The 11,356-nt window shown below is 48.9% G+C and overlaps 1 protein-coding gene and 1 long non-coding RNA gene across 2 annotated transcripts; one reads left to right on the top strand and one right to left on the bottom strand.

The window, feature by feature from the left end:
• Positions 1 to 3: 3 nt before the first annotated feature.
• On the bottom strand, positions 4 to 5,826 carry PET117 (PET117 cytochrome c oxidase chaperone). The gene is made up of 2 exons (XM_065834676.2): positions 5,647 to 5,826; positions 4 to 156 (listed from the first exon to the last, which is right to left on the bottom strand). The coding sequence occupies exons 1-2, from the start codon at positions 5,740 to 5,742 to the stop codon at positions 7 to 9; spliced, it is 246 nt and encodes an 81-aa protein (XP_065690748.1). The 5' UTR covers positions 5,743 to 5,826; the 3' UTR covers positions 4 to 6.
• A 389-nt stretch (positions 5,827 to 6,215) lies between these two features.
• LOC139827510 (uncharacterized) lies at positions 6,216 to 7,649 on the top strand. The gene is made up of 2 exons (XR_011738154.1): positions 6,216 to 6,815; positions 7,374 to 7,649. It is a non-coding gene; the product is annotated as an uncharacterized lncRNA (long non-coding RNA).
• Positions 7,650 to 11,356: the final 3,707 nt, after the last annotated feature.

Below are 11,356 nucleotides of genomic sequence, written 5' to 3'. Positions count from 1 at the left end.
TTGTGCCTAGGACTGGTGGGACCCTTTTTCCATTAGTGCCTTGTCTCTTTCTTCCATAAGCTGCTTTGTCAAAGCAATCTGCTCTTCTAGCAGGCGAATATTCTCCTTTTTCTGATTTTGACGCTCAAGATCTTGGAGAACTCCACGGTGCAGCCTCTGAAAACACAAGGGACAGGGTTGGTCACAGCCTCTTGGATGCTGAACATGATTAACCCCCACCCAGCTCTAATCCCTCCTGCAGGGCTGTTCACCAGGCTGGCTTTGCAAGTCCTCAGTCCTGTGCCACCACCTGTAGCCACAGCCACTTAATGTGGTTTGAATCTAAAACTACAGGAGCTGATACTCAATATTAATAAGCTTAAGGTACTTCACCAAAAAGCGCTTTGTTTGCACTCATTTCAGATGGGTGTGTTTACTAAGTGGTAAAGCTAGCAAGCAAATAAATGCTGTGCACCCATATTTCCTATGCTGTGCAAAAGGGATGCGATCTACAAAATCCCATTACCTCTGCCCTAAATCTTTACCAAATTCAGCTGATCTCCTCAAAACTTCTTCTCTGCCTGGAGAGAATTTGGTGGCAAACTGGAAATGATTTTAAGAAAAACTGCCAGGTGTCATCTTCTGTTTCTTTCTGCTCAGGTCTTACTCTTAAAAAATAACCTTGTAAACTCTTGCTGCAAGGCTGATCAAAGTCTCACAGCCTACTTTTGCCAAGCTTCGGAAAAAGCACTGCATTCAAAAAATATCCCCTTTACCTAAAATGTTTATTATAAATAACTAGTGTAACACACATCAGCAGTTTTCAAACTGGTGGGTAAGCCCCCCATGAGTATTAAAAGCCCTAAGAAAATTCCAGCTACTCTTTGTTTCCTCCATACACTTTTCTCTCTCTGCTATCTGGAAGGGTTTTTTCACTCTGATAATTAGCTGAAATGTTTAAACTTTACTTTTCACCAGAGGAATGCAAAATAAGTGAAACCAAAACCAGTGACGCAGATTTGGGTGGGAAAAAGGAGGGGAGGGACAAGCTGTGAACCAGCTGCTCTACTCCAGATGTGCACACCTCGAGGAGGTGAGGCAGCAGAGGGATATGAGTGTTGGGGTGATGAGATCAGACACAGGATGGAGGAGTTGGCAAGGCTGACACTAACTGAGGAAGGAAACAGGGACCATGTGAAGCGTGACTTCGGTTGTGCACGTGACATACGGCTGAGATACGGTTCCCTGGCAAAATCGGCCAACCAAAGTGTGTGTCGCCACCATCCTCCAGCTCCATGCTCCCCAGAGCCAGACAGCTCAGACAGGAGAAAACAACTCTCTCTCGTTTTTTTCCTTTGCAAAGCAAGACATACTCTGCTGATTTAACTCCCCAAGCTGGCTAACCAAAGACAAGTGCTAGTGCAAAGGAGAACATGGGATGCCCAGTCCACTTTGGTGGTTTGACTTGAACTCCTTGGGCAGGCCATATGCTTTTAGATATTCAGACCAGATTTCAAAGCCATAGTCAGAAGCTTATCAGATAATATGGTACATGAGGACAGAAACATTACACATGCATAGAAAAAGCTGAAATTATTTTTTAGAGCTGAGAACCTTAGTTTAGTTAAAGCATTATCTACCTGCCTAACTTACCAACTCATGCTCAGGTTGGATTTAGGAACGAGAAAGTTTCCCAGGTAACAAGGTTAGCCACTAGATACTGGACATATAATTGCTAAGCCAAATGGATTAAAAAAAAAAAAAAGGATGAATAATTTATTTGACCTGTTTGAATAATGCAAAAATGCACCTGCAAATAATTTATTTGAAAGCTGACCCTAAAGTCATTTTAGAAGATGTTTGTGATTATTATTTGACAAGTGGGGTCTTTGACATTATTTGACAACAGGGGCTTATTCTTCATCTAGAATGCAAATAACTGCACATTTCAAAGGGACTTGTTTCTCTTGTCAAGATTAAAATAGAGAAGTTTTGTTTAAGAAATATTTTATCTTGTTAAGAAAACACACAGACACATATATCACTCAATAATCAAAACTCTCTCTGGAAATTAAACTAATAAAATCTAATAAAACCAGCTTCAGTCAACTGAACTCAGGTTACAAATTAGTAATCACTGAAGTTCACAAACTTAAAATTTCATTACTATTAGTTAATAGCAATAAAGGATGTGAGGAGCTACAATGTAATTGAACAATTACATCAAGAATGTAATTATTTTCCTTCAGAAAACACAGCCATTTTGCAATCTTTCTGAAAGATTTCATTTACTATGAAAATGCACAGTTTGCAAAATACACCTTTCTAATTTGAGTATCACGAGTGACAAAGAACTATGAAAAAGTTAAACTTCTCACCATCCTCTGTTCTCAGAAGTTAGGCCTGCTTGTCTTCTGCATCAGTTTAGATAAATGTGCGCAAGCTCAATTCACTTTGTGCCTGGCATCTCAATTTATAAAAGTCAAAAGTTTATTAATCTGCATAAAGATAAACCTGAAATAATCCATACACCAGGACTGCATAATGTCCACGTTACTTATTTCCATTACATTCTCTAAATAACTGGGTTCCTTAAACATGCAGCCATTATTCTCTGATTTGAAGATGAAGAACTACAGAGAGAAAATCTCATATTTCATTTATAAAAGATAAACTTTGAGCCTTAGCACTCCTGAACAGTGATTTAAAATTACGTTAAACTGATTGCTGGGGAAAAAAAAAAAAAAAAAGAGCTGATCATTTTGGATTTGCTTCTGCAGCAGCAGCATCTTGAGGAATGCTAATATGCCTGCAAACATATACAGATTAGCATCAAATTCAGCTTTTGGAGAGATGACTTCTAATTCTAGAGGACTGGTTTGCAAACTCATTCGCATATGTACAGGTCAGGCACCTCTAAACTCACAAGTTACCTACACAGGGTTCACAGGCTGTGCCTATGCCTGGGTGTTAGGATGGAGAGCTAAGAACAGACACTGCATCTGTCCCCCAAACCCCCCTAAAGGTTTTGTCACTGACCAGCTAGATCCATTGACCCATCCATCTCTAAGGACACTCAGCAAAACTGTCTATCTGTTGGAAATGAACAATAGTGAGACAAATACCCTCTGCATCAATGGAAAAATACATTAAAACAGACCCACGGGGAGAAAGCTGCTCACCGTTGTCTCATTTGGGAAACCTAGAATCTCCACAGGCAGAAGCTTGCAGCAGCAAATTCAATGCTTTAAAGCAATTTGATGTCATTTTGCAAACCAAGCAATAGCTAAAGCATAGAGCAAGAGGAACAGGCAAAGGGCAACAAGTCCCTGTTTTCTTCCTGGTATCATTAGAAATATATATGAAGCAACCAGAAAGTGTTAACCAGATCAACTCATTGCTGATCCATCACTTTTTTTACTAGAGACATATTTCACACACCAGAAGAATGCATCCTGTAAACTTGCTATTGTGCCCTTAATTTACGTGTGTTCTGCATGTGACTTACAGCATCGCCCCTTTATACCAGGGGACCACTGTCTTGTTCACTGCTGAGACTGGGTCCTGAACAGGTACCCAGCCTTTAGTTTCACATTCCTTCTCCAGCCTGTTGCCCGAGGTGTTACTTCATGACACACAGATCCCATTCTGACAGTGGCATTATTCATTTACGCATAGACTGGTTTATGCCTGCAACCCCTACAGAATATGAACGTTTGATAAATATTGATTTATTTTCACAGTTTCTGTATGAGATGAAGGAGAGATATTAGCCAAAGATTAGAGTCAAACACATCCATTAAGTTTAGGCATCTCACTGAAACATCCAAGTGTGATTGTTTTCAGAGCATGTGTTGTCCTGCAGCACATGCTCAAATTACAGGTTTCATTTATTTCAGCTGCAGTTTAGGAGCATTTAGCACATATTCCTGCCAGAGCTCTGGTGGCTCAAGGCAGATACACTGAATTAGCTAGCAATCACCTGCAAAAAGCTGAGCTTAAGTGATCTACCCCGCACCTATGTCAGCTCCAGTAGGTGCAGAACCATTACCCATCTGCACTCCAAGAGACCAGACTTCCTCTTCCAGTTGCTGTCTGTGTCATTCAATCAATTTTCCAACAGCAAATTAACCTGCCTCTTTCCTTACCCACATCAGCCTAATCCTCCAGGATCCATCATTGTCAAGCACTGGCAGAGACAATGTCTTGAGGCGAAAAAAACCCTGTAATTATGGCCTGCATCGTAAAGCCCATGCAACAGGCAACTGAGCTGGGCTATGGACTAGCAACCTGACCTCTGATGGTTTGTAACTTCTGACTGCTTCAGACCTTTAACAACAGTCATTTAACATAAGCTCTTTTTGTATGCATTTTCTGGATTTTTTTTGTAAATAAGCAGGGTGAAATCAGATGTATGTCCTCATATCAGTACCCATTTGGCTCATTTACAGGGTCTAAACCTGCATGCTCATTGCCCAAATTTCTGTCATGTGCAACTTATCTATTCTTTAATCATGGGACTTTCAGTCCCTGGCAGGATTTCTTTGTACAGAGACCCACTATCGTCTGACATGACACTTCAGGCTGCAGGGCTCTCTTGCACAGGATGCCTGCCAGGAATTACCTGATTTTTGTGAATGTAGCACAGAAAACTTCCCTGTTTAATTAGCACATGGTATTTCTGTTAGCTTGCACTTTTCCTGTCCTGTCAAATCAAGAAGGGCACCAGGGCAGGCTGCATGGCACAGAACAGCACTGTTGCCCCTTCCACAGGAGGTATTTCTGGAGCCCAGGAAAAGCAGAGCACATGTATTGCCAGAGGGACAAGCACCAGCAGGAAGGCAGGCAGCACAGGGGAGAGCCCTGGGAATGCTGCCAGGGTGGTGCTCTTTGGCCTGGAGGGTGCAACACTACATCTTTCCTGCACCCTGACACCCCCAGCGGCTGGAGAGGATGAGGAAACCGCTGAGCCTGTCCTGACTCACCCCGATCTCCTCTAGCAGCCTCTGGCTCCTGAAGGCAAACGCATGGGATAAGGCATAAGGCATAAGAGGGCGGGTGCAGCTACACGAGCACGGAAAGGGCAGACGCCAAAGCAGGAGAAGGTGCAGAAGGGGTAGTTCGGGGAAACACCAGCAGCAGAGCTGGGGAGGCAGCTCACTGGCTGGGGGCTGCTCTGCAGGCACGGCTATGGCCTCCGGGATCGGCACACCCAAGCTCCCGCAGCCCCCAGCTTCAGACAGGGGCACAAAAGGTACCAGGACGCTGTGGCTCCAACTCCCCGCGCTCAGGGCCGGGCAGGCGAGCAAGGAGCAGCAGCCAAACACACGTGGAGCTGCTGCGGGGCCCAGAGGGCGAAAGGGCAGTGGGCGGGGCTGCGCGCGCAGGGGCGGGGCTCCAGAGAGGGCGGGGCTTCGCCCTGAGCCCCCGAGCCGAGCTGACAGGTGAGAGGCGGGGCTCCAGAAAAGGGGCGGGGCTCTAGCAGACACCTCTGTTCAGGCCTCCAGGTGGGGGGGCGGGGCTCAGAGGAGCGGGGGCGGGACCTCGAGCTAAGAGGCGGGGCCTGTCCTGCCGGTGGGCGCGGGCGTAGGGGCTGCCGCACGGGTGGGGCGGTGACCCGCTCGCCCTTCCCCCCCCTCCCCCCGCCCCGATTGGCGGGCCACTCACCTCCCGCTCCCGCCGCTGCTGGACGTGCACGGCCACCACGGTGGCGGCGGAGAGCAGCGCGGAGACAGCCAGCACCGCGCGGGACCGCCGCGACATCGCCGCCGGCGGCACAGGCGGCGCGTGCCGGAGCCGTCCGCTCGCCGCGGGGGGAAGGGCCGGGCGGCAGGAGCCGGGGGGAGAGGAGGCACGCCCCGCCGCCAGCCGATTGCATCGAGCCAGACCAGAGCAACGGATCGCCGAGGCGGGGCGGGACCGATCGACGTCCCGTCCCCCTGGGTGGGCGGGGAAAGCAGGAGCGGCGGGAGGGGGAGCAGCGGCTGAAGCTGCCGTCGCCGGCCGCCTACCCTGCGCGGGGAGCGGCCTCTGGAGTTTCTCGGCTTTCCTGCCGAGGTCTGGGGGACCCTCGCGCCCTCCGAGCCAGCCGCGGCCCTGCGGCAGCGCCGTGCTCCCGGGGGCTGGGTGCGGCACCTGCGCCTACTCGGGAGGCCGCGGCGGGAGCCGGTCCCGCAGCCAGCGCTCCGCCAGCTCGCTGACCGGCCTGGCCTGGCCCGGCCCGGCCCGGCCCGGCCCTGCCCTGCCCTGCCCTGCCCTGCCCTGCCCTGCCGCGGCTGGGCCTTGATGATCAGAAGTGCCAACACGGGCGGCTAAAAGAGGGCCTTTGCCCCCTCGGCACCGCTGCTGGAGGGAGCGTCCCTGAAATGGGGAACACAGGCAGCTGCTCTGCCGCCTTTCCCGAGGGGCTGTTTTCTGGAGCTTCCTGCCGGCGTGCACTTGCATTTCATGTGTGGTTGCAGCCCTGAAAAGCAAACAAAAGGTATTCTGAGTTCAAGAAAGACGTTTTGCTTTTATTGCAATAAGACCTCCCGTTCTGCACTTTCCTTGCCCAGAAATCCCAAACAGCAAAGGACAAGCAGCTGGAAAAAGCAGCTCTTCAGTTGTTTGGTTTCTTCTCATTGTTCAGTGTGTGGCCTTGGGCCTCGTGTTTTGCAGTTTTTTGTGTTCTGAAGACAACATTACTCCTTCCCCGGAGAGCTTTTCCCTGGCACCTCCTCACTTGAGTATCTGAGTGCTTTGAAGACAGAGAAAAATTTGTTCCCAGTGTTCCCGCATGAAGGCAACAGATCACTGTCGTGAATGACTCTGATGCACCATGTTCAGATGCACTTCAGGTGGAGGATTTCAGCCTTCCAAGACATTTTCAATGTAACACTTTAAAGTTCCGCCTGGCTAGTATGGAGCAGACAGAGGCTCAGGTCACACTCAGGGAGCTTGTCTGCACTCACTCTGCTGCTTTATCACCCAGATGAGCACATGGAGGTGCAGAAGAGTGACTCTTGCGGATGTATCAAACAAAAGGGTGTCTAGTGGGGAGGTGGGATATACCACAAGATCTCTAAAAACCTGGAGGAGGTCAGGGAGCAATTGTTTGCCAGTTCCCACAGTCCAGGGGTAACCAGTGGGTGTGCGGGTGGCAAGCTTAAGCCAAGTAGAAAGAAGTTCACACCATGCGTGATCAAGTTGTGGAAGTAATTGCCCCTGGCGCTACAGAAGCTGAACTTATCTACAGATTAAGAAAGGAACTGGACAAATTTCTGGAGTGCCCTTGCTGTCTGGATGTTGATTTTGGCTCATGAACTCTTTAAACCACAAATGAGTGGGAAGGTGGGAGGTTTATTGTGAAAGGTGTAGGCTTATTCCCAACTCTTTCCTGTTCTTTTTTCTCCAAGGATCAGCCACAGCTTGCTGCTAGGCAGGATGAAGGGGCACACAGAATTTCAAACTCAGCAGGTACTGCAGTCCCCGTCTAAAAACTGGGCCTGGATATCTCCAGGTGGAGTTTAGACGAGTTACAGAGTGGTTGCCGTGAGGGGATGGCCGCGTCACGTCCCCAGTCCAATCCGAAGTGGGAGAGGAAAACCAAATGTGTGAAGCTGATCCCTCCCTGTTATAATCTTTTTCATCTCTTTGCTGAATGAATGTGATTAAAATGAAAGGTGAAATTAGTGGGAATGATAATATTTCAATTGAGCCTAATAGTTTTGCTCACATCAGTGTGTTTACTGTTATTAAGACTTATGCATAAGTGCTTATAATGCATCCAAGGCCGCTAGAGTGCCAAGAACAGGGTTGAGCCAGATTTGTGGCAAATGTGAGCCAGGGCAGTGCCCTTGGCACTGTGGAAGGGCACAACTCAGCCAAGCTGAAAGCTGAGCGCATCTACCCAAGCCTGGCATTAATCACTTGAGGGGCTAAAACCCCTGCTGGGGAATATTCAGGCTGCTCTTTCACAGCCTGAGTTTCTTCCATGGTATTCTTCAGGTGTTTCTGCTCTCCTCTCTTCCCTCCCAAGGACCAGGGCTTGCTGAAGTGCTCACCCAGCCATGGACCAGATTAACAGCTGAGTCTGGCTTAATACCCTGCCACAGAAACAACATAGAAAAGCCAATTTTCCATTTTCTGGCCACTTTTCTGGCTGGGTTGGGTAAGCCCAGCCAGAGGAACACTGCAGAGGCAGGGAGTGGGGAGTGATAGAGGAGGGAAGCAGGAGCAGCCAGTGGTGATGCTGCTGGGGAAAGCCTTTTCAGCTGGCATTTAGCTGAAGGACAAGAGAGAAGGAGATTTCAGAGTTCCTCCAACAAACACAACGTTGACCACCCCAGGCCTGTTGCAGAGATGTCTCGTGGGACCGATGGGGTGTGTATGACTGGCAAAGCGATGGTAGCTCCTTGCAAGGGGACAAGCTGTGCTGCTGATGCTCTCAAACAAGGGTGAGGCAGAGGATGAGATTGTGCTGAGGAAAGTGTGGCTCAGGAGGGCCATTTTCTTTGCTGGTTCTGGCGGTTGCTCTCTACGCGAGGTTTCCCCAAGCAAACGTGGCTGCTAATAGCTGGTTCCTGGTGTACTATGCCCATACTTTTATTTGATGCACTCTTTCCTGTGCCTTGGCTTCTCCTTTGCTGGCCTGGCTGTAGCAGGATGCATGTCTCATGGAGACAGGGCCAAGCACCAGTCAGGGAAGGGTTGACTCATGTGTGAAGAAGACACCGAAAAGCTGAAGGCTGTTTTTCCCCTGGGCAAACAGCTCAGGTCTTTACAGTGATCTTGGATAACAAGTCTGAAGTCAATGCTTAGGGGGCATTTTTATCCTGGTTTCCAAAGCAAATGAAGCTTGTGCAACCTCTGTGCCTCATCCACCCCCTCCCTTCGCTTCACACACATACACAGGCATTCACCAGCTTCCTTAGTGAGGTTGCATTGCAGTCCTCAGTAAGACTTCCATGCTTATTTGCCCATACCAGCCATTTTGACAGATGTGGAGGAGTTCTAGCTCAGCTTTGTGTAATGAGTGGTTACACCAAGCAGGGGAGCATCCCGTGAAGGGAAGAGGTGGCCGTGTCAGCTCAACTCTGTATTAGTCACCAGAGAATCCAAAAAACAGTGCTCAGTTGCAGCTTGTTGTAGCAGGTCACCAGTAGCCTAAAGAAAAACCCTGCACAATATGACAGAGGATGGAGATAAAGTTTGAGCTGAGCTTGTTCTCGGGTTCACAGCCTGAACCACAGCCCCTTTCCCAGCTTCATTTCTCCCCTGTAATGTGTGGAACCAATCTCTCTTCTCAAACTGCAAACAAACAAATAGGAAATCCATAATGTATGTTTTCATAAAGCTTTTGGGGTGTTTTTATAGGAGTTTTGAGGAACTCAATGTCCTTCCCGCTTTGCAGAGCCAGCTCATGCACGTGCAGGCTTGCGTGCTCACACTGGCAAGTTTGCACACACCCGGGGCACTCCACCAAGACACAATGGCTCAGCTACCTGTCAGAAAGAAGACCAAAAAGAAGCCAAAACTCAACCTAAATCAAGTTCCCATCTGCTCTGTGAAGCCACTGGAATCCAGCCTGGAGATCCCAGCACAGTCAGCCCAGCCCAGCCCTCCCAGGCACTGCAAGGGTGCTGCCCCAGTACCTGACCACTCTGTATGGCACCTTGGCCACTGGCCGGGGGCCTGGGTGTGCAGTGGGTGTGTGTGCATGTACCTGCACAGCATCAGCCAGACATCTCGGTATAGGTATGGAGAGGACCACACGGGAGAGCCCCCGAGGAGGGCTGTGCTCCATGCCTGCTGCTACTAGCATTGATTTTCTTATTGTGGAAGCGCTAAAGCGAATGGCTGTGTCGTAGGTGCTTTTTTTCTCACCGTGATGCTTTTCCACTTTGAGAAATGTAATTATCCCCCCCGCCTGCCCAGTAGCTGCAGAACTATTTGCTGCAGTGTAGGCGTTGTCCAGGTGCGGTCAGACAGTGAATGTTTCTATCGGATTTGCTGAGAGGGAGGTCATATTGTCTGTATTCAAAAACTTGAAACATGCTGAATTAAAATGGAAATGCGTTAAAGGTTTTGTGTCCTCCCTCTGTAATTAAGAGGTAGGGCTGCTTCTCTATGCGGAGACCCAAAAAATAATTTAAGTTAATGAAGTGCATGTATTAAAAATGCCTTGTTTTGACCAGGTTAGCTTCCTCTCCAGGCAGGTGGAGGTTTGCCTGACTTGAGCGAGTTTTATTTTCTGATGGGTACAACTGAAGTGGCAGCCACCCCAGCTCATCCCTCCAGCATTTGTACAGGGGCTCCATCAGCCTCTGACTGGCTTTCCCCAGCAATTTGGATGAATTTTGTTGCTCTTCCCATGCAGACAAGCCCCGGGGCCCAGACAAGATCTTCCCAGGGAGCTGGAAGTAAACGAGTCTGATCATCCTGAGATTTTAATGATGGAGAAAAGAGAAAACCAGATGAGGCAAACCCTTCTTTTACTCCTTTTGTGAGCAAGGGAGCATTGAAGCTTTCCTTCCCTTTGTAGACTGCAAAACAGTTACTTTAGATTTGAATTTCCCTGAGCACTTCCTCCTTCCAGCTAGGAGGACAGGAACCTGGGGCAGCCGCTACATGAGCCTTGTGGGTTTTATAGCTGGGTGATGTGTGGTTACACGTTAGCCAGCCAGCCCTGGCGGTGAGCACGCCAGCAGGTCACCTCCAGGTAAATAAACTAAGGTGTGGGCTCTGCTGCTGCTGCTCGCCCCACCGTGGCCTCATTTCACCCTGACCAGAGGGTGCAACAGGGCCTCTGTGTCCACAGCCACTCCAGGCTCCTTCCCCAGCACCGCCATGACAGGGGAAGAGAGGACGGAGGTCTGGATGCTGGCCCCCGCCGTCTCGCCATGCTTTTCCCATGGCATGGCTTGTCTGTACCCTTCATTTTGGGGTGCTGCAGCAGGTACACGACCCAGGGAGCTGCACACCGGCTCCGTCCTTCACGAGTTTACCCTGAGTGGGGACGGGTGGTTATGCAGGTGGAGGCCAAAGTCTACCTGCACAGCAGTTAGGGGAGGATGTAAACCCAGCACTTTATAATTATATTGGTGGCAATCGCACAGACCCTTGCCCGTAGATGGTGGGAGGCAGGTATTGCAGCAGCACTGTCAGGAGTCGAGAGCAGAGACGCTTATGGGCATGGGGTTGTTTCTTGGTTGTTTTTTGTTTGTTTGTGGTTTTGTTTGGTTTTTTTTGTTGTTGTTTTTGTTTTGGTTTTGTTTGTTTGTTTGTTTGTTTGTTTGTTTTTCTTGTTTTTTTTCCCTGGCGAACATTGTAAAAGGCACCAGGAGATAAAAATCTTCGTGCAAAAGAAAAAAATGTTGGTGAAGTAATTCTGCAAGCA

Source organism: Patagioenas fasciata, chromosome 3 (assembly GCF_037038585.1).
Source record: "Patagioenas fasciata isolate bPatFas1 chromosome 3, bPatFas1.hap1, whole genome shotgun sequence".
NCBI lineage: Eukaryota > Metazoa > Chordata > Aves > Columbiformes > Columbidae > Patagioenas > Patagioenas fasciata.
The sequence above is the reverse complement of the archived record's forward strand: the minus strand, read 5'-3'. Positions and strand labels throughout refer to the sequence as shown.